The sequence below is a fragment of the Coregonus clupeaformis genome, chromosome 17 (assembly GCF_020615455.1).
Source record: "Coregonus clupeaformis isolate EN_2021a chromosome 17, ASM2061545v1, whole genome shotgun sequence".
In the NCBI taxonomy this organism is placed as follows: domain Eukaryota; kingdom Metazoa; phylum Chordata; class Actinopteri; order Salmoniformes; family Salmonidae; genus Coregonus; species Coregonus clupeaformis.
Window position 1 is genome coordinate 61934016 of NC_059208.1, and position 23730 is coordinate 61957745.

Here is a 23730-nt window from a genome sequence, read left to right on the forward strand (position 1 = left end):
CCCACAACCCTGGCGTTGCAAATGCCATGCTCTACCAACTGAGCTACATCCCTGCCAGCCATTCCCTCCCCTACCCTGGACGAATTATGCGCCGCCCCATGGGTCTCCCGGTCGAGGCCGGCTACGACAGAGCCTGGATTCGAACCAGGATCTCTAGTGGCACAGCTAGCAGTGCCTTAGACCACTGCGCCACTCCCATTTCAATTAGTTAAATTCAGGTTAATACGTGCCCATTTATAAACAGTTTATATATTTGTTTTATTGTTAACTTCCTGAATTGAAGGAAATGAAAAAATGGAATTGACCCCAAACATTTTGGGATGAATAATTTTTGATGTTTACTCAAATTTGTATTCTCCAATGTAGTATTGTCCCATATGATGTTGGTGGCCTGGTATTCTACAGCATCCTCGTAGCATACATCTGAACTTTGGCTGAGACAGTGTCGACTTCTGCTCTGTAGACGTGTTTCTTGCAGCAGTGTGTCTGGATGAGTTTGAATGTGGCCATGCCTGGCACCAGCAGACTGGGGATCCCTGCTAGGATGAAGATGATGGCGTAGATCCAAGCGGGATACTCCAACACCTCCAGGGTGGGGAAGTCAGCCTGCGGAACACAGAGATGAGAAAACAAGTCCTTGATAAGGACACCCTATCGTGCTACACATTGGTGTTGGATGAGGGGAGTTTCCCCCCTTTCAGTGCTTTGACAACTGGAAAGGTGCTATATAAATGCTATCTAAATGCCATCAATTGTTCTTATTAATATCTAGAAAAAAGTGTTGACTATATGTGACGCGTAGTGAGTTAGTTCCCCTTGGCTCCTGTTGGCATAGTCTAGCAGCACCTAGTGTTCAGTCACACAATAGGTTATCTTCTTAAGTGTCTCGGAGTAGGAGTGCTGATGTGGGATCAGGTCTTCCCTGTCCATGTAGTCTTATTCATTGTGATCTAAAAGGTCAAACTGATCCTGGATCAGCACTCCTACTCTGAGACACTTGATCAATACGGCACCTGATTTGAATGTAGAGGAGGAACATGTAGAGGAGGAACGTGGAGAGGAGGAACATGTAGAGGAGGAACGTGGAGAGGAGGAACATGTAGAGGAGGAACATGTAGAGGAGGAACGTGGAGAGGAGGAACGTGGAGAGGAGGAACATGTAGAGGAGGAACATGTAGAGGAGGAACGTGGAGAGGAGGAACGTGGAGAGGAGGAACATGTAGAGGAGGAACATGTAGAGGAGGAACATGTAGAGGAGGAACATGTAGAGGAGGAACATGTAGAAGAGGAACATGTAGAGGAGGAACATGTAGAGGAGGAACGTGGAGAGGAGGAACATGTAGAGGAGGAACATGTAGAGGAGGAACGTGGAGAGGAGGAACGTGGAGAGGAGGAACATGTAGAGGAGGAACATGTAGAGGAGGAACATGTAGAGGAGGAACATGTAGAGGAGGAACATGTAGAGGAGGAACATGTAGAAGAGGAACATGTAGAGGAGGAACATGTAGAGGAGGAACATGTAGAAGGAACATGTAGAAGGAACATGTAGAGGAGGAACATGTAGAGGAGGAACATGTAGAAGAGAACATGTAGAGGAGGAACATGTAGAGGAGGAACATGTAGAGGAGGAACATGTAGAAGGAACATGTAGAGGAGGAACATGTAGAGGAGGAACGTGGAGAGGAGGAACATGTAGAGGAGGAACGTGGAGAGGAGGAACATGTAGAGGAGGAACATGTAGAGGAGGAACATGTAGAAGGAACATGTAGAAGGAACATGTAGAGGAGGAACATGTAGAGGAGGAACATGTAGAGGAGGAACATGTAGAGGAGGAACATGTAGAGGAGGAACATGTAGAGGAGGAACATGTAGAGGAGGAACATGTAGAAGGAACATGTAGAAGGAACATGTAGAGGAGGAACATGTAGAGGAGGAAAATGTAGAAGAGGAACATGTAGAGGAGGAACATGTAGAGGAGGAACATGTAGAGGAAGAACATGTAGAGGAGGAACGTGGAGAGGAGGAACATGTAGAGGAGGAACATGTAGAGGAGGAACGTGGAGAGGAGGAACATGTAGAGGAGGAACATGTAGAGGAGGAACATGTAGAGGAGGAACATGTAGAGGAGGAACATGTAGAGGAGGAACGTGGAGAGGAGGAACATGTAGAGGAGGAACATGTAGAGGAGGAACGTGGAGAGGAGGAACATGTAGAGGAGGAACATGTAGAGGAGGAACGTGGAGAGGAGGAACATGTAGAGGAGGAACATGTAGAGGAGGAACATGTAGAGGAGGAACATGTAGAGGAGGAACATGTAGAAGAGGAACATGTAGAGGAGGAACATGTAGAGGAGGAACATGTAGAGGAGGAACATGTAGAAGGAACATGTAGAGGAGGAACATGTAGAAGAAGAACATGTAGAGGAGGAACATGTAGAGGAGGAACGTGTAGAGGAGGAACATGTAGAGAAGGAACATGTAGAGGGGGAACGTGGAGAGGAGGAACATGTAGAGGAGGAACATGTAGAAGAGGAACATGTAGAGGAGGAACATGTAGAGGAGGAACATGTAGAAGGAACATGTAGAAGGAACATGTAGAGGAGGAACATGTAGAGGAGGAACATGTAGAGGAGGAACATGTAGAGGAGGAACATGTAGAGGAGGAACATGTAGAAGAGGAACATGTAGAGGAGGAACATGTAGAGGAGGAACATGTAGAGGAGGAACATGTAGAAGGAACATGTAGAGGAGGAACATGTAGAGGAGGAACATGTAGAGGAGGAACATGTAGAGGAGGAACATGTAGAGGAGGAACATGTAGAGGAGGAACATGGAGAGGAGGAACATGTAGAGGAGGAACGTGGAGAGGAGGAACATGTAGAGGGAGGAACATGTAGAGGAGGAACATGTAGAGGAGGAACATGTAGAGGAGGAACATGTAGAGGAGGAACATGTAGAGGAGGAACATGTAGAGGAGGAACATGTAGAGGAGGAACGTGGAGAGGAGGAACATGTAGAGGAGGAACATGTAGAGGAGGAACGTGGAGAGGAGGAACATGTAAAGGAGGAACATGTAGAAGGAACATGTAGAGGAGGAACATGTAGAGGGGGAACGTGGAGAGGAGGAACATGTAGAGGAGGAACATGTAAAGGAGGAACATGTAGAAGGAACATGTAGAGGAGGAACATGTAGAGGGAGAACGTGGAGAGGAGGAACATGTAGAGGAGGAACATGGAGAGGAGGAACATGTAGAGGAGGAACATATAGAGGAGGAACATGTAGAGGAGGAACATGTAGAGGAGGAACATGTAGAAGAGGAACATGTAGAGGAGGAACATGTAGAGGAGGAACATGTAGAGGAGGAACATGTAGAGGAGGAACATGTAGAGGAGGAACATGTAGAAGGAACATGTAGAGGAGGAACATGTAGAGGGGGAACGTGGAGAGGAGGAACATGTAGAGGAGGAACATGTAAAGGAGGAACATGTAGAGGAGGAACATGTAGAGGAGGAACGTGGAGAGGAGGAACGTGGAGAGGAGGAACATGTAGAGGAGGAACATGTAGAGGAGGAACATGTAGAGGAGGAACGTGGAGAGGAGGAACGTGGAGAGGAGGAACGTGGAGAGGAGGAACATGTAGAGGAGGAACATGTAGAGGAGGAACATGTAGAGGAGGAACGTGGAGAGGAGGAACGTGGAGAGGAGGAACGTGGAGAGGAGGAACATGTAGAAGAGGAACATGTAGAGGAGGAACATGTAGAGGAGGAACATGTAGAAGGAACATGTAGAAGAGGAACATGTAGAGGAGCAACATGTAGAGGAGGAACATGTAGAGGAGGAACATGTAGAGGGAGGAACATGTAGAGGAGGAACATGTAGAAGAGGAACATGTAGAGGAGGAACATGTAGAGGAGGAACATGTAGAGGAGGAACATGTAGAAGGAACATGTAGAGGAGGAACATGTAGAAGGAGGAACATGTAGAGGGAGGAACATGTAAAGGAGGAACATGTAGAGGGAGGAACATGTAGAGGAGGAACATGTAGAAGAGGAACATGTAGAGGAGGAACATGTAGAAGAGGAACTTGGAGAGGAGGAACATGTAGAGAGGAACATGTAGGAGGAGGAACGTGTAGAGGAGGAACATGTAGAGGAGGAACATGTAGAGGAGGAACATGTAGAGGAGGAACGTGGAGAGGAGGAACGTGGAGAGGAGGAACGTGGAGAGGAGGAACATGTAGAAGAGGAATAAAGAGGAACATGTAGAGAAGAGGAACATGTAGAGGAGGAATAGAGGAGGAACATGTAGAAGAGGAACATGTAGAGGAGGAACATGTAGAAGGAACATGTAGGAGGAACATGTAGAAGGAACATGTAGAGGAGGAACATGTAGAGGAGGAACATGTAGAAGAGGAACATGTAGGAGGAACATGTAGAAGGAGAACATGTAGAGGAGGAACATGTAAGAGGAGGAACATGTAGGAGGAGGAACATGTAGAGGAGGAACATGTAGAGGAGGAACATGTAGAGGAGGAACATGTAGAGAGAACATGTAGAGGGAGGAACATGTAGAGGAGGAACATGTAGAGGAGGAACATGTAGAGGAAGAACATGTAGAAGGAACATGTAGAGGAGGAACATGTAGAAGGAGGAACATGTAGAGGAGGAACATGTAAAGGAGGAACATGTAGAGGAGGAACATGTAGAGGAGGAACATGTAGAAGAGGAACATGTAGAGGAGGAACATGTAGAAGAGGAACATGTAGAAGGAACATGTAGAGGAGGAACATGTAGAGGAGGAACATGTAGAAGGAACATGTAGAGGAGGAACATGTAGAGGAGGAACGTGGAGAGGAGGAACATGTAGAGGAGGAACATGTAGAGGAGGAACATGTAGAGGAGGAACATGTAGAGGAGGAACATGGAGAGGAGGAACATGTAGAGGAGGAACATGTAGAGGAGGAACATGTAGAGGAGGAACATGTAGAGGAGGAACGTGGAGAGGAGGAACATGTAGAGGAGGAACATGTAGAGGAGGAACATGTAGAGGAGGAACATGTAGAGGAGGAACTTGGAGAGGAGGAACATGTAAAGGAGGAACATGTAGAGGAGGAACATGTAGAGGAGGAACATGTAGAAGAGGAACATGTAGAGGAGGAACATGTAGAAGGAACATGTAGGAGGAACATGTAGAAGGAACATGTAGAGGAGGAACATGTAGAGGAGGAACATGTAGAAGAGGAACATGTAGGAGGAACATGTAGAAGGAACATGTAGAGGAGGAACATGTAGAGGAGGAACATGTAGAAGGAACATGTAGGAGGAACATGTAGAAGGAACATGTAGAGGAGGAACATGTAGAGGAGGAACATGTAGAAGAGGAACATGTAGAGGAGGAACATGTAGAGGAGGAACATGTAGAGGAGGAACATGTAGAGGAAGAACATGTAGAAGGAACATGTAGAGGAGGAACATGTAGAAGGAGGAACATGTAGAGGAGGAACATGTAAAGGAGGAACATGTAGAGGAGGAACATGTAGAGGAGGAACATGTAGAAGAGGAACATGTAGAGGAGGAACATGTAGAAGAGGAACATGTAGAAGGAACATGTAGAGGAGGAACATGTAGAGGAGGAACATGTGAAGGAACATGTAGAGGAGGAACATGTAGAGGAGGAATGGAGAGGAGGAACATGTAGAGGAGGAACATGTAGAGGAGGAACATGTAGAGGAGGAACATGTAGAGGAGGAACATGGAGAGGAGGAACATGTAGAGGAGGAACATGTAGAGGAGGAACATGTAGAGGAGGAACATGTAGAGGAGGAACGTGGAGAGGAGGAACATGTAGAGGAGGAACATGTAGAGGAGGAACATGTAGAGGAGGAACATGTAGAGGAGGAACTTGGAGAGGAGGAACGTAAAGGAGGAACATGTAGAGGAGGAACATGTAGAGGGAGGAACATGTAGAGGAGGAACATGTAGAGGAGGAACGTGGAGAGGAGGAACATGTAGAGGAGGAACATGTAGAGGAGGAACATGTAGAGGAGGAACGTGGAGAGGAGGAACATGTAGAGGAGGAACATGTAAAGGAGGAACATGTAGAGGAGGAACATGTAGAAGGAACATGTAGAAGAGGAACATGTAGAAGAGGAACATGTAGAGGAGGAACGTGGAGAGGAGGAACATGTAGAGGAGGAACATGTAGAGGAGGAACATGTAGAGGAGGAACATGTAGAGGGGGAACGTGGAGAGGAGGAACATGTAGAGGAGGAACATGTAAAGGAGGAACATGTAGAAGAGGAACATGTAGAAGAGGAACATGTAGAGGAGGAACATGTAGAGCAGGAACATGTAGAGGAGGAACATGTAGAGGAGGAACATGTAGAGGAACATGTAGAGGAGGAACGTGGAGAGGAGGAACATGTAGAGGAGGAACATGTAGAGGAGGAACATGTAGAGGAGGAACATGTAGAGGAGGAACATGTAGAGGAGGAACATGTAGAAGGAACCTGTAGAGGAGGAACATGTAGAGGAGGAACATGTAGAGGAGGAACATGTAGAGGAGGAACATGTAGAGGAGGAACATGTAGAGGGAGGAACGTGGAGAGGAGGAACATGTAGAGGAGGAACATGTAGAGGAGGAACGTGGAGAGGAGGAACATGTAGAGGAGGAACATGTAGAGGAGGAACATGTAGAGGAGGAACATGTAGAGGAGGAACGTGTAGAGGAGGAACGTGGAGAGGAGGAACATGTAGAGGAGGAACATGTAGAGGAGGAACATGTAGAGGAGGAACGTGGAGAGGAGGAACGTGGAGAGGAGGAACATGTAGAGGAGGAACGTGGAGAGGAGGAACATGTAGAGGAGGAACATGTAGAGGAGGAACATGTAGAGGAGGAACGTGGAGAGGAGGAACGTGGAGAGGAGGAACGTGGAGAGGAGGAACATGTAGAAGAGGAACATGTAGAGGAGGAACATGTAGAGGAGGAACATGTAGAAGGAACATGTAGAAGAGGCAATGTAGAGGAGGAACATGTAGAGGAGGAACATGTAGAGGAGGAACATGTAGAGGAGGAACATGTAGAAGAGGAACATGTAGAGGAGGAACATGTAGAGGAGGAACATGTAGAGGAGGAACATGTAGAAGGAACATGTAGAGGAGGAACATGTAGAAGGAGGAACATGTAGAGGAGGAACATGTAAAGGAGGAACATGTAGAGGAGGAACATGTAGAGGAGGAACATGTAGAAGAGGAACATGTAGAGGAGGAACATGTAGAAGAGGAACTTGGAGAGGAGGAACATGTAGAGGAGGAACATGTAGAGGAGGAACGTGGAGAGGAGGAACATGTAGAGGAGGAACATGTAGAGGAGGAACATGTAGAGGAGGAACGTGGAGAGGAGGAACGTGGAGAGGAGGAACGTGGAGAGGAGGAACATGTAGAGGAGGAACATGTAGAAGGAACATGTAGAAGAGGAACATGTAGAGGAGGAACGTGGAGAGGAGGAACATGTAGAGGAGGAACATGTAGAGGAGGAACATGTAGAGGAGGAACGTGGAGAGGAGGAACATGTAGAGGAGGAACATGTAAAGGAGGAACATGTAGAGGAGGAACATGTAGAAGGAACATGTAGAAGAGGAACATGTAGAAGAGGAACATGTAGAGGAGGAACGTGGAGAGGAGGAACATGTAGAGGAGGAACATGTAGAGGAGGAACATGTAGAGGAGGAACATGTAGAGGGGGAACGTGGAGAGGAGGAACATGTAGAGGAGGAACATGTAAAGGAGGAACATGGAGAAGAGGAACATGTAGAAGAGGAACATGTAGAGGAGGAACATGTAGAGCAGGAACATGTAGAGGAGGAACATGTAGAGGAGGAACATGTAGAGGAACATGTAGAGGAGGAACGTGGAGAGGAGGAACATGTAGAGGAGGAACATGTAGAGGAGGAACATGTAGAGGAGGAACATGTAGAGGAGGAACATGTAGAGGAGGAACATGTAGAAGGAACCTGTAGAGGAGGAACATGTAGAGGAGGAACATGTAGAGGAGGAACATGTAGAGGAGGAACATGTAGAGGAGGAACATGTAGAGGAGGAACGTGGAGAGGAGGAACATGTAGAGGAGGAACATGTAGAGGAGGAACGTGGAGAGGAGGAACATGTAGAGGAGGAACATGTAGAGGAGGAACATGTAGAGGAGGAACATGTAGAGGAGGAACGTGTAGAGGAGGAACGTGGAGAGGAGGAACATGTAGAGGAGGAACATGTAGAGGAGGAACATGTAGAGGAGGAACGTGGAGAGGAGGAACGTGGAGAGGAGGAACATGTAGAGGAGGAACGTGGAGAGGAGGAACATGTAGAGGAGGAACATGTAGAGGAGGAACATGTAGAGGAGGAACGTGGAGAGGAGGAACGTGGAGAGGAGGAACGTGGAGAGGAGGAACATGTAGAAGAGGAACATGTAGAGGAGGAACATGTAGAGGAGGAACATGTAGAAGGAACATGTAGAAGAGGAACATGTAGAGGAGGAACATGTAGAGGAGGAACATGTAGAGGAGGAACATGTAGAGGAGGAACATGTAGAGGAGGAACATGTAGAAGAGGAACATGTAGAGGAGGAACATGTAGAGGAGGAACATGTAGAGGAGGAACATGTAGAAGGAACATGTAGAGGAGGAACATGTAGAAGGAGGAACATGTAGAGGAGGAACATGTAAAGGAGGAACATGTAGAGGAGGAACATGTAGAGGAGGAACATGTAGAAGAGGAACATATAGAGGAGGAACATGTAGAAGAGGAACTTGGAGAGGAGGAACATGTAGAGGAGGAACATGTATAGGAGGAACGTGGAGAGGAGGAACATGTAGAGGAGGAACATGTAGAGGAGGAACGTGAGGAGACGAGAGGAGGAACGTGGAGAGGAGGAACGTGGAGAGGAGGAACATGTAGAGGAGGAACATGTAGAAGGAACATGTAGAAGAGGAACATGTAGAGGAGGAACATGTAGAGGAGGAACATGTAGAGGAGGAACATGTAGAGGAGGAACATGTAGAGGAGGAACATGTAGAAGAGGAACATGTAGAGGAGGAACATGTAGAGGAGGAACATGTAGAAGGAACATGTAGAAGAGGAACATGTAGAGGAGGAACATGTAGAGGAGGAACATGTAGAGGAGGAACATGTAGAGGAGGAACATGTAGAGGAGGAACATGTAGAAGAGGAACATGTAGAGGAGGAACATGTAGAGGAGGAACATGTAGAGGAGGAACATGTAGAGGAGGAACATGTAGAAGGAACATGTAGAGGAGGAACATGTAGAAGGAGGAACATGTAGAGGAGGAACATGTAAAGGAGGAACATGTAGAGGAGGAACATGTAGAGGAGGAACATGTAGAAGAGGAACATATAGAGGAGGAACATGTAGAAGAGGAACTTGGAGAGGAGGAACATGTAGAGGAGGAACATGTAGAGGAGGAACGTGGAGAGGAGGAACATGTAGAGGAGGAACATGTAGAGGAGGAACATGTAGAGGAGGAACGTGGAGAGGAGGAACGTGGAGAGGAGGAACGTGGAGAGGAGGAACATGTAGAAGAGGAACATGTAGAGGAGGAACATGTAGAAGGAACATGTAGAAGAGGAACATGTAGAAGAGGAACATGTAGAGGAGGAACATGTAGAGGAGGAACATGTAGATGAGGAACATGTAGAGGAGGAACATGTAGAAGGAACATGTAGGAGGAACATGTAGAAGGAACATGTAGAGGAGGAACATGTAGAGGAGGAACATGTAGAAGAGGAACATGTAGGAGGAACATGTAGAAGGAACATGTAGAGGAGGAACATGTAGAGGAGGAACATGTAGAAGGAACATGTAGGAGGAACATGTAGAAGGAACATGTAGAGGAGGAACATGTAGAGGAGGAACATGTAGAAGAGGAACATGTAGAGGAGGAACATGTAGAGGAGGAACATGTAGAGGAGGAACATGTAGAGGAAGAACATGTAGAAGGAACATGTAGAGGAGGAACATGTAGAAGGAGGAACATGTAGAGGAGGAACATGTAAAGGAGGAACATGTAGAGGAGGAACATGTAGAGGAGGAACATGTAGAAGAGGAACATGTAGAGGAGGAACATGTAGAAGAGGAACATGTAGAAGGAACATGTAGAGGAGGAACATGTAGAGGAGGAACATGTAGAAGGAACATGTAGAGGAGGAACATGTAGAGGAGGAACATGTAGAGGAGGAACATGTAGAGGAGGAACGTGGAGAGGAGGAACATGTAGAGGAGGAACATGTAGAGGAGGAACATGTAGAGGAGGAACATGTAGAGGAGGAACATGGAGAGGAGGAACATGTAGAGGAGGAACATGTAGAAGGAACATGTAGAGGAGGAACATGTAGAGGAGGAACATGTAGAGGAGGAACATGTAGAGGAGGAACATGTAGAGGAGGAACATGTAGAGGAGGAACATGGAGAGGAGGAACATGTAGAGGAGGAACATGTAGAGGAGGAACATGTAGAGGAGGAACATGTAGAGGAGGAACGTGGAGAGGAGGAACATGTAGAGGAGGAACATGTAGAGGAGGAACATGTAGAGGAGGAACATGTAGAGGAGGAACGTGGAGAGGAGGAACATGTAAAGGAGGAACATGTAGAGGAGGAACATGTAGAGGAGGAACATGTAGAGGAGGAACATGTAGAGGAGGAACGTGGAGAGGAGGAACATGTAGAGGAGGAACATGTAGAGGAGGAACATGTAGAGGAGGAACGTGGAGAGGAGGAACATGTAGAGGAGGAACATGTAAAGGAGGAACATGTAGAGGAGGAACATGTAGAAGGAACATGTAGAAGAGGAACATGTAGAAGAGGAACATGTAGAGGAGGAACGTGGAGAGGAGGAGCATGTAGAGGAGGAACATGTAGAGGAGGAACATGTAGAGGAGGAACATGTAGAGGGGGAACGTGGAGAGGAGGAACATGTAGAGGAGGAACATGTAAAGGAGGAACATGTAGAAGAGGAACATGTAGAAGAGGAACATGTAGAGGAGGAACATGTAGAGGAGGAACATGTAGAGGAGGAACATGTAGAGGAGGAACATGTAGAGGAACATGTAGAGGAGGAACGTGGAGAGGAGGAACATGTAGAGGAGGAACATGTAGAGGAGGAACATGTAGAGGAGGAACATGTAGAGGAGGAACATGTAGAGGAGGAACATGTAGAAGGAACCTGTAGAGGAGGAACATGTAGAGGAGGAACATGTAGAGGAGGAACATGTAGAGGAGGAACATGTAGAGGAGGAACATGTAGAGGAGGAACGTGGAGAGGAGGAACATGTAGAGGAGGAACATGTAGAGGAGGAACGTGGAGAGGAGGAACATGTAGAGGAGGAACGTGTAGAGGAGGAACATGTAGAGGAGGAACATGTAGAGGAGGAACGTGTAGAGGAGGAACGTGGAGAGGAGGAACATGTAGAAGAGGAACATGTAGAGGAGGAACATGTAGAAGAGGAACATGTAGAGGAACATACCGAGCTTGGATTCCAGGCGATGTAGGTGACGTTGGAGCTGACTTTGGTAATGAAGTAGAAGATGAAGATGACTAAGACGATTAAAGGGCTGATGAACCTCCAGGTCACCTGCCAGAAGATGTTGGGCCTGTGACCGATCATGAACTCTATGTCCTTGTTAAACCTGTAGAAGAAGAAGAAGAAGAAGAAGAAGAAGAAGAAGAAGAAGAAGAAGAAGAAGAAGAAGAAGAAGAAGAAGAAGAAGAAGAAGAAGAAGAAGAAGAAGAAGACATTTGTCTCCTAACCCCTCTGATACACACACATGTTGGAGAGGCTGGAGATAATGGGTGACCAGGAGAGACATACGCATCAGACCTATCTTGAACTGATCACTGTTTGACGCTCATCACAAATACAAGCGTTACATTCACCTTTGTTAGGTGCAGCATTAACCTTTGAATACTACATTACATGCCAACTTTGTAGCCTCGTTAAATCAGCCTGATCTTGGAAGCTCACATTTTGTTTCACTTCACATACAGTGAGGGAAAAAAGTATTTGATCCCCTGCTGATTTTGTACATTTGCCCACTGACAAAGAAATGATCAGTCTATAATTTTAATGGTAGGTTTATTTGAACAGTGAGAGACAGAATAACAACAAAAAAATCCAGAAAAACGCATGTCAAGAATGTTATAAATTGATTTGCATTTTAATGAGGGAAATAAGTATTTGACCCCTCTGTGAAACAAAACGTGATCTTTGCAAGATCCGGCTGAGTTCATGAGGCTACCAACTTTGGCATCATTAAGATGAACATGCATTAGCTTAGTTAGCTTTTGCCACAATTCACAGCTACTTGGAGTGATTTCTTTGGCAGCCAATGCCTCAAACAGTTGGGGTGGATCGGGGAGGAAGAGGAGGCGAACACTCACCTGTCTATGCCATAGATGTAGACCACATAGCATTGACAGGTATTTCTATTCCATTCAGTTCTATTTTATTTAATGGTGTTCTGGCTCTGGACTCACCTGTCTATCCCGTAGATGTAAACAACAGACACCATCTCACAGAAGGCGATGACTAGGAGAGGGATGGAGCCGGTAAAGCTGTCAAACAAGGCCAGCCAGTAGTTACCAGAACTCTGAGCAAATATCAGGGCAACAATGAATGACACCAGACAGACAATACCTGAAACAGAAGACACATAAATGCTAAGTTATTTCTTCAAGGCACATTTGATCAGTGGTCTTCATCTCTAGTCCTGGAGAGCTACAGGACGTGCAGGCATTTGTTCCATCCCAGCACTAAGCTCTCCGAGAGAGGAGTTGGAGATCCCTGCACAATGCGTCCTATGATACTGGTCTCAATTGATTTCAAGCCGAGGTATTTACCAGTGATCGCCTCCTTAGGCCACCTTTTAGGGAAGATGTTGAGATCCTGAAGGGGCACCACGACCCCCTCTATGCTGCCAAACATGGTGGACAGTCCCAGACAGAAGAGCATGACGAAGAACAGGATGGACCAGAGAGGAGAGACCGGCATCTTGGTGATGGCCTCTGTGAACACGATGAAGGCCAGACCAGTTCCCTCCACACCCTATTGAAAGACAATGACTCACCATCAGGTCAGACATGACTAAAACCAGATCCATAGATAAACAGTAAAGAGTTTGGTAAACTATTCTCCATGTTGGCACCAAATGTTCCATGACCAACATGGCGCCAATTGGAAAGGGCGAAAGGCTTTTGATATCTGGTGACCGTACATCACTGAGGAAAGTTTCCCATTTCAATACCTGACTGGGGAAAGTTTCCCATTTCAATACCTGACTGGGGAAAGTTTCCCATTTCAATACCTGACTGGGGAAAGTTTCCCATTTCAATACCTGACTGGGGAAAGTTTCCCATTTCAATACCTGACTGGGGAAAGTTTCCCATTTCAATACCTGACTGGGGAAAGTTTCCCATTTCAATACCTGACTGGGGAAAGTTTCCCATTTCAATACCTACTGGGGAAAGTTTCCCATTTCAATACCTGACTGGGGAAAGTTTCCCATTTCAATACCTGACTGGGGAAAGTTTCCCATTTCAATACCTGACTGAGGAAAGTTTCCCATTTCAATACCTGACTGAGGAAAGTTTCCCATTTCAATACCTGACTGAGGAAAGTTTCCCATTTCAATACCTGACTGGGGAAAGTTTCCCATTTCAATACCTGACTGGGGAAAGTTTCCCATTTCAATACCTGACTGAGGAAAGTCTCTCATTTCAATACCTGACTGGGGAAAGTTTCCCATTTCAATACCTGACTGGGGAAAGTTTCCCATTTCAATACCTGACTGAGGAAAGTTTCCCATTTCAATACCTGACTGAGGAAAGTTTCCCATTTCAATACCTGACTGAGGAAAGTTTCCCATTTCAATACCTGACTGAGGAAAGTTTCCCATTTCAATACCTGACTGAGGAAAGTTTCCCATTTCAATACCTGACTGGGGAAAGTTTCCCATTTCAATACCTGACTGAGGAAAGTTTCCCATTTCAATACCTGACTGAGGAAAGTTTCCCATTTCAATACCTGACTGGGGAAAGTTTCCCATTTCAATACCTGACTGGGGAAAGTTTCCCATTTCAATACCTGACTGAGGAAAGTCTCTCATTTCAATACCTGACTGGGGAAAGTTTCCCATTTCAATACCTGACTGGGGAAAGTTTCCCATTTCAATACCTGACTGAGGAAAGTTTCCCATTTCAATACCTGACTGAGGAAAGTTTCCCATTTCAATACCTGACTGAGGAAAGTTTCCCATTTCAATACCTGACTGGGGAAAGTTTCCCATTTCAATACCTGACTGGGGAAAGTTAGCCATTTCAATACCTGACTGAGGAAAATTTGCCATTTCAATACCTGACTGAGGAAAGTTTGCAAGTCGCAGGTCTTGAGGTTCAGACCCTGGATGATCTCTGGGAAGGTGCCGTTTAGATTCTGTAGGGATTCTGCATAGTTGCCTTCTGTGATGTTGCCCTCAGGAAGGCTGAAAGCGTTCAGCAGGGACAAGATGTTTCTGGATGGGACAACACACAGAGCCTGTAAGGTTGAGATTTGAGGTAGGTCGAGTACGAACTGTTTTCGTGTTTAACCATTTGCCCAAGAATCTTAAAAATACACAAACAACAGAACCCATAACCCCAATGATACCCATAACCCCAATGATATTTGCTAGCAAAGTACAGTGTGGAATATCAAGACAAGCAAAACAGAATAACGAAATGATCGTTGTTTTGAGACAGTTCTGTCTGTCCATTAAGTGCCGGTTTCCCAGACACAGATTAAACCCGGTCCTGGCCTAAAAAGCAGGCTCAGAGCCCGACGTAACCAGACTGAAAACACGTACCCTCCCAGACAGTCGTCGAACCTCTCTGTGGCCCTGAAGCCGATGATGGAGTAGATGACGGTAGCAGCGTAGACCGACGTGAAGCCGTTGATGATGGCGATAATGACGGCGTCCTGCTCACAGTTGTTGCTGGAGAAACAGAAGAGTGGAGTCCATCGAAGAGTCAAGATAGATTTGTCTACCTTGTGATGTCCACATGTTGGATTGAGTCCCAAATAGCAACCTATTTCCCTACTACATACTGAACTACTGTTGACCAGGGCTCATAGGGCCCTCAAAAGTAGTGCACTATGTGGTAGGGAATAGTGTCCCATTTGGGACGAAGCCGTCGATAAATGCTGTAATAAGGAGTCACTTACTGCACTGAGTTATAGCTGGAGAAGGAGATGAGACCTCCAAAGGCCAAGGAGAAAGAGTAGAACACCTGGGCACCTGCATCCAGCCAGGTGGACGGGTTCATCAACTCATTCAACTATGAGAAGACAATCATCAATGTATACTTTCAAGTTTCAAGTTTTATTAGTCATATGTCAAGGGGATACGCATGGTAGACACCGTCTAAACTAAATGCTTACTTGCAGGTTCCTTCTCAACAATGCAACAACAATAAGAAATAATAAAATATAAGAATAGGAACATAAAGTAAATGGATCAGTAAAACAGAATAAACATTTTAGCATCAGTATAATACAGGAAGGCACATTTTATGGTCCAATATTTACACGTGTCTTTGGGAAGGGGGGGATGGGGGGGGCAGTGTATAACTGAACAGTATAATAAGAGTCTGGTAGCAGCAGTTGGGATGTGTGTGTGTGTGTGTGTGTGTGTGTGTGTGTGTGTGTGTGTGTGTGTGTGTGTGTGTGTGTGTGTGTGTGTGTGTGTGTGTGTGTGTGTGTGTGTGTGTGTGTGTGTGTGCGTGCGTGCGTGCGTGCGTGCGTGCGTGCGTGCGTGCGTGCGTGCGTGCGTGCGTGCGTGTGTGCTAAGGTGCGGAGAATCAGAGCAGGTGGTCAGTCCAGTTCAAGTGTTCAGCAGTCTGATGCCTTGTAGATAGAAACTGTCTCTGAGCCTGTTGGTATCAGACCTCATGCTCCTATACAGTCTGCTCGACGGTAAGGGAGCGAACAGCTCGTGTCTGGGGTGTGTGGGGGTCCTTGATGCTGAGGAACCTCCTCTGCACCGTTTCCTGGATGGATGGTGTACTGGGCCATCTTCACCACCCGCTCAAGGCCTTGCAGTCGTGGACGGAAGCAATTCCCGTACCAGGTCAGGACGCTCTCGATGGTGCAGCGGTAGTATTTGGAGAGGACGCTGGGCGGCATGCTGAATTTCCTCAGCCGCCTTAGGAAGTAGAGACGCTGTTGCACCCTCTTGGTAAGAGTGGTGTTGTTTGTCCATGGTGTTGTTTTTTGTCCATGGTGTTGTTGTTTGTCCATGGTGTTGTTGTTTGTCCATGGTGTTGTTGGTCCATTGTGTTGTTGGTCCATGGTGTTGTTGGTTCATGGTGTTGCACACAACAAAGGGATCTCAGGCATGAAAACATCTGAGAAATTTTGATTTTGGGGTGAACTATCACTTTGAGAAGAAATACTTACATCAGGTGTGAAGAGGAACTTTATTCCATCCAGAGAACCTTTGAGAGTCAGCCCTCTGATCAGGAAGATGGTGAGTACCACGTAGGGCAGAGTGGATGTTATGTACACAGCCTGTGAAGACAGAGAGGGCAGAACCACCTTGTAACGGATGATCGTCCACTGGAGAAGGTGAACTATGCACTACATCTCTATCCATTGAAATAAACAAAAATACTATATTTCCAGAAGTAGACACGTCATCTTCCACACTTCATCTCTCAGCCAGATGCCGAAAAACTGGTCCATGCATTTGTTTCATCTAGTCTAGACTACTGTAAAACTCTCCTCTCCAGCTGCTCAGACTCTAATATAATCTAGACTACTGTAATACTCTCCTGTCCAGCTGCTCAGACTCTAATATAATCTAGACTACTGTAAAACTCTCCTCTCCAGCTGATCAGACTCTAATATAATCTAGACTACTGTAAAACTCTCCTCTCCAGCTGCTCAGACTCTAATATAATCTAGACTACTGTAATACTCTCCTCTCCAGCTGCTCAGACTCTAATATAATCTAGACTACTGTAATACTCTCCTCTCCAGCTGCTCAGACTCTAATATAATCTAGACTACTGTAAAACTCTCCTGTCCAGCTGCTCAGACTCTAATATAATCTAGACTACTGTAAAACTCTCCTGTCCAGCTGCTCAGACTCTAATATAATCTAGACTACTGTAATACTCTCCTCTCCAGCTGCTCAGACTCTAATATAATCTAGACTACTGTAATACTCTCCTCTCCAGCTGCTCAGACTCTAATATAATCTAGACTACTGTAATACTCTCCTCTCCAGCTGCTCAGACTCTAATATAATCTAGACTACTGTAAAACTCTCCTCTCCAGCTGCTCAGACTCTAATATAATCTAGACTACTGTAATACTCTAATGTCCAGCTGCTCAGACTCTAATATAATCTAGACTACTGTAATACTCTAATGTCCAGCTGCTCAGACTCTAATATAATCTAGACTACTGTAAAACTCTCCTGTCCAGCTGCTCAGACTCTAATATAATCTAGACTACTGTAAAACTCTCCTCTCCAGCTGCTCAGACTCTAATATAATCTAGACTACTGTAATACTCTCCTGTCCAGCTGCTCAGACTCTAATATAATCTAGACTACTGTAATACTCTCCTCTCCAGCTGCTCAGACTCTAATATAATCTAGACTACTGTAAAACTCTCCTCTCCAGCTGCTCAGACTCTAATATAATCTAGACTACTGTAATACTCTCCTCTCCAGCTGCTCAGACTCTAATATAATCTAGACTACTGTAAAACTCTCTCTCCAGCTGCTCAGACTCTAATATAATCTAGACTACTGTAATACTCTCCTCTCCAGCTGCTCAGACTCTAATATAATCTAGACTACTGTAAATACTCTCCTCTCCAGCTGCTCAGACTCTAATATAATCTAGACTACTGTAAAACTCTCCTCTCCAGCTGCTCAGACTCTAATATAATCTAGACTACTGTAATACTCTCCTCTCCAGCTGCTCAGACTCTAATATAATCTAGACTACTGTAAAACTCTCCTCTCCAGCTGCTCAGACTCTAATATAATCTAGACTACTGTAATACTCTCCTGTCCAGCTGCTCAGACTCTAATATAATCTAGACTACTGTAATACTCTCCTCTCCAGCTGCTCAGACTCTAATATAATCTAGACTACTGTAAAACTCTCCTGTCCAGCTGCTCAGACTCTAATATAATCTAGACTACTGTAATACTCTCCTCTCCAGCTGCTCAGACTCTAATATAATCTAGACTACTGTAATACTCTCCTCTCCAGCTGCTCAGACTCTAATATAATCTAGACTACTGTAATACTCTCCTGTCCAGCTGCTCAGACTCTAATATAATCTAGACTACTGTAATACTCTCCTCTCCAGCTGCTCAGACTCTAATATAATCTAGACTACTGTAATACTCTCCTGTCCAGCTGCTCAGACTCTAATATAATCTAGACTACTGTAATACTCTCCTGTCCAGCTGCTCAGACTCTAATATAATCTAGACTACTGTAAAACTCTCCTGTCCAGCTGCTCAGACTCTAATATAATCTAGACTACTGTAATACTCTCCTGTCCAGCTGCTCAGACTCTAATATAATCTAGACTACTGTAATACTCTCCTGTCCAGCTGCTCAGACTCTAATATAATCTAGACTACTGTAATACTCTCCTCTCCAGCTGCTCAGACTCTAATATAATCTAGACTACTGTAATACTCTCCTGTCCAGCTGCTCAGACTCTAATATAATCTAGACTACTGTAATACTCTCCTGTCCAGCTGCTCAGACTCTAATATAATCTAGACTACTGTAATACTCTCCTGTCCAGCTGCTCAGACTCTAATATAATCTAGACTACTGTAATACTCTCCTCTCCAGCTGCTCAGACTCTAATATAATCTAGACTACTGTAATACTCTCCTCTCCAGCTGCTCAGACTCTAATATAATCTAGACTACTGTAATACTCTCCTGTCCAGCTGCTCAGACTCTAATATAATCTAGACTACTGTAAAACTCTCCTGTCCAGCTGCTCAGACTCTAATATAATCTAGACTACTGTAAAACTCTCCTCTCCAGCTGCTCAGACTCTAATATAATCTAGACTACTGTAATACTCTCCTGTCCAGCTGCTCAGACTCTAATATAATCTAGACTACTGTAAAACTCTCCTGTCCAGCTGCTCAGACTCTAATATAATCTAGACTACTGTAATACTCTCCTCTCCAGCTGCTCAGACTCTAATATAATCTAGACTACTGTAAAACTCTCCTCTCCAGCTGCTCAGACTCTAATATAATCTAGACTACTGTAAAACTCTACTCTCCAGCTGCTCAGACTCTAATATAATCTAGACTACTGTAATACTCTCCTGTCCAGCTGCTCAGACTCTAATATAATCTAGACTACTGTAATACTCTCCTGTCCAGCTGCTCAGACTCTAATATAATCTAGACTACTGTAATACTCTCCTCTCCAGCTGCTCAGACTCTAATATAATCTAGACTACTGTAATACTCTCCTGTCCAGCTGCTCAGACTCTAATATAATCTAGACTACTGTAATACTCTCCTGTCCAGCTGCTCAGACTCTAATATAATCTAGACTACTGTAATACTCTCCTCTCCAGCTGCTCAGACTCTAATATAATCTAGACTACTGTAAAACTCTCCTCTCCAGCTGCTCAGACTCTAATATAATCTAGACTACTGTAATACTCTCCTCTCCAGCTGCTCAGACTCTAATATAATCTAGACTACTGTAATACTATCCTGTCCAGCTGCTCAGACTCTAATATAATCTAGACTACTGTAATACTCTCCTCTCCAGCTGCTCAGACTCTAATATAATCTAGACTACTGTAATACTCTCCTGTCCAGCTGCTCAGACTCTAATATAATCTAGACTACTGTAATACTCTCCTCTCCAGCTGCTCAGACTCTAATATAATCTAGACTACTGTAATACTCTCCTGTCCAGCTGCTCAGACTCTAATATAATCTAGACTACTGTAATACTCTCCTCTCCAGCTGCTCAGACTCTAATATAATCTAGACTACTGTAATACTCTCCTGTCCAGCTGCTCAGACTCTAATATAATCTAGACTACTGTAATACTCTCCTCTCCAGCTGCTCAGACTCTAATATAATCTAGACTACTGTAATACTCTCCTGTCCAGCTGCTCAGACTCTAATATAATCTAGACTACTGTAATACTCTCCTGTCCAGCTGCTCAGACTCTAATATAATCTAGACTACTGTAATACTCTCCTGTCCAGCTGCTCAGACTCTAATATAATCTAGACTACTGTAATACTCTCCTCTCCAGCTGCTCAGACTCTAATATAATCTAGACTACTGTAATACTCTCCTGTCCAGCTGCTCAGACTCTAATATAATCTAGACTACTGTAATACTCTCCTCTCCAGCTGCTCAGACTCTAATATAATCTAGACTACTGTAAAACTCTCCTCTCCAGCTGCTCAGACTCTAATATAATCTAGACTACTGTAATACTCTCCTGTCCAGCTGCTCAGACTCTAATATAATCTAGACTACTGTAATACTCTCCTGTCCAGCTGCTCAGACTCTAATATAATCTAGACTACTGTAAAACTCTCCTCTCCAGCTGCTCAGACTCTAATATAATCTAGACTACTGTAATACTCTCCTCTCCAGCTGCTCAGACTCTAATATAATCTAGACTACTGTAATACTCTCCTCTCCAGCTGCTCAGACTCTAATATAATCTAGACTACTGTAAATACTCTCCTCTCCAGCTGCTCAGACTCTAATATAATCTAGACTACTGTAATACTCTCCTCTCCAGCTGCTCAGACTCTAATATAATCTAGACTACTGTAATACTCTCCTCTCCAGCTGCTCAGACTCTAATATAATCTAGACTACTGTAATACTCTCCTGTCCAGCTGCTCAGACTCTAATATAATCTAGACTACTGTAAAACTCTCCTCTCCAGCTGCTCAGACTCTAATATAATCTAGACTACTGTAAAACTCTCCTCTCCAGCTGCTCAGACTCTAATATAATCTAGACTACTGTAATACTCTCCTCTCCAGCTGCTCAGACTCTAATATAATCTAGACTACTGTAATACTCTCCTCTCCAGCTGCTCAGACTCTAATATAATCTAGACTACTGTAAAACTCTCCTGTCCAGCTGCTCAGACTCTAATATAATCTAGACTACTGTAAAACTCTCCTGTCCAGCTGCTCAGACTCTAATATAATCTAGACTACTGTAATACTCTCCTCTCCAGCTGCTCAGACTCTAATATAATCTAGACTACTGTAATACTCTCCTGTCCAGCTGCTCAGACTCTAATATAATCTAGACTACTGTAATACTCTCCTCTCCAGCTGCTCAGACTCTAATATAATCTAGACTACTGTAAAACTCTCCTCTCCAGCTGCTCAGACTCTAATATAATCTAGACTACTGTAATACTCTCCTGTCCAGCTGCTCAGACTCTAATATAATCTAGACTACTGTAAAACTCTCCTCTCCAGCTGCTCAGACTCTAATATAATCTAGACTACTGTAATACTCTAATGTCCAGCTGCTCAGACTCTAATATAATCTAGACTACTGTAATACTCTAATGTCCAGCTGCTCAGACTCTAATATAATCTAGACTACTGTAAAACTCTCCTGTCCAGCTGCTCAGACTCTAATATAATCTAGACTACTGTAATACTCTCCTCTCCAGCTGCTCAGACTCTAATATAATCTAGACTACTGTAAAACTCTCCTCTCCAGCTGCTCAGACTCTAATATAATCTAGACTACTGTAAAACTCTCCTCTCCAGCTGCTCAGACTCTAATATAATCTAGACTACTGTAAAACTCTCCTCTCCAGCTGCTCAGACTCTAATATAATCTAGACTACTGTAATACTCTCCTCTCCAGCTGATCAGACTCTAATATAATCTAGACTACTGTAATACTATCCTCTCCAGCTGCTCAGACTCTAATATAATCTAGACTACTGTAATACTCTCCTCTCCAGCTGCTCAGACTCTAATATAATCTAGACTACTGTAATACTCTCCTGTCCAGCTGCTCAGACTCTAATATAATCTAGACTACTGTAATACTCTCCTCTCCAGCTGCTCAGACTCTAATATAATCTAGACTACTGTAATACTCTCCTCTCCAGCTGCTCAGACTCTAATATAATCTAGACTACTGTAATACTCTCCTCTCCAGCTGCTCAGACTCTAATATAATCTAGACTACTGTAATACTCTCCTCTCCAGCTGCTCAGACTCTAATATAATCTAGACTACTGTAATACTCTAATGTCCAGCTGCTCAGACTCTAATATAATCTAGACTACTGTAATACTCTCCTGTCCAGCTGCTCAGACTCTAATATAATCTAGACTACTGTAAAACTCTCCTCTCCAGCTGCTCAGACTCTAATATAATCTAGACTACTGTAATACTCTCCTGTCCAGCTGCTCAGACTCTAATATAATCTAGACTACTGTAATACTCTCCTCTCCAGCTGCTCAGACTCTAATATAATCTAGACTACTGTAATACTCTCCTGTCCAGCTGCTCAGACTCTAATATAATCTAGACTACTGTAATACTCTCCTCTCCAGCTGCTCAGACTCTAATATAATCTAGACTACTGTAAAACGCTCCTCTCCAGCTGCTCAGACTCTAATATAATCTAGACTACTGTAATACTCTCCTGTCCAGCTGCTCAGACTCTAATATAATCTAGACTACTGTAATACTCTCCTGTCCAGCTGCTCAGACTCTAATATAATCTAGACTACTGTAAAACTCTCCTCTCCAGCTGCTCAGACTCTAATATAATCTAGACTACTGTAATACTCTCCTCTCCAGCTGCTCAGACTCTAATATAATCTAGACTACTGTAATACTCTCCTGTCCAGCTGCTCAGACTCTAATATAATCTAGACTACTGTAAAACTCTCCTCTCCAGCTGCTCAGACTCTAATATAATCTAGACTACTGTAATACTCTCCTGTCCAGCTGCTCAGACTCTAATATAATCTAGACTACTGTAATACTCTCCTCTCCAGCTGCTCAGACTCTAATATAATCTAGACTACTGTAATACTCTCCTGTCCAGCTGCTCAGACTCTAATATAATCTAGACTACTGTAATACTCTCCTGTCCAGCTGCTCAGACTCTAATATAATCTAGACTACTGTAAAACTCTCCTCTCCAGCTGCTCAGACTCTAATATAATCTAGACTACTGTAAAACTCTCCTCTCCAGCTGCTCAGACTCTAATATAATCTAGACTACTGTAATACTCTCCTCTCCAGCTGCTCAGACTCTAATATAATCTAGACTACTGTAAAACTCTCCTCTCCAGCTGCTCAGACTCTAATATAATCTAGACTACTGTAATACTCTCCTGTCCAGCTGCTCAGACTCTAATATAATCTAGACTACTGTAATACTCTCCTGTCCAGCTGCTCAGACTCTAATATAATCTAGACTACTGTAATACTCTCCTCTCCAGCTGCTCAGACTCTAATATAATCTAGACTACTGTAATACTCTAATGTCCAGCTGCTCAGACTCTAATATAATCTAGACTACTGTAATACTCTCCTCTCCAGCTGCTCAGACTCTAATATAATCTAGACTACTGTAATACTCTCCTGTCC

At 44.4% G+C, this 23730-nt stretch overlaps 1 protein-coding gene across 1 annotated transcript in view; it reads right to left on the minus strand.

Annotated features, from left to right (window-relative positions):
* Positions 1–360: 360 nt before the first annotated feature.
* The window catches only part of LOC121585829 (sodium-dependent neutral amino acid transporter B(0)AT1-like), a 50308-nt gene continuing 26938 nt past the window's right edge, over positions 361–23730 (minus strand). The window contains exons 6-13 of the mRNA XM_045226456.1: positions 16500–16610; positions 15267–15379; positions 14908–15036; positions 14421–14577; positions 12908–13112; positions 12545–12704; positions 11535–11697; positions 361–606 (exon numbers count right to left, since the gene is read on the minus strand). Of these exons, the coding sequence (XP_045082391.1) occupies positions 400–606; positions 11535–11697; positions 12545–12704; positions 12908–13112; positions 14421–14577; positions 14908–15036; positions 15267–15379; positions 16500–16610 (1245 nt within the window). The 3' untranslated portion in view covers positions 361–399. The remainder of the gene's footprint in view (positions 607–11534; positions 11698–12544; positions 12705–12907; positions 13113–14420; positions 14578–14907; positions 15037–15266; positions 15380–16499; positions 16611–23730) is intronic.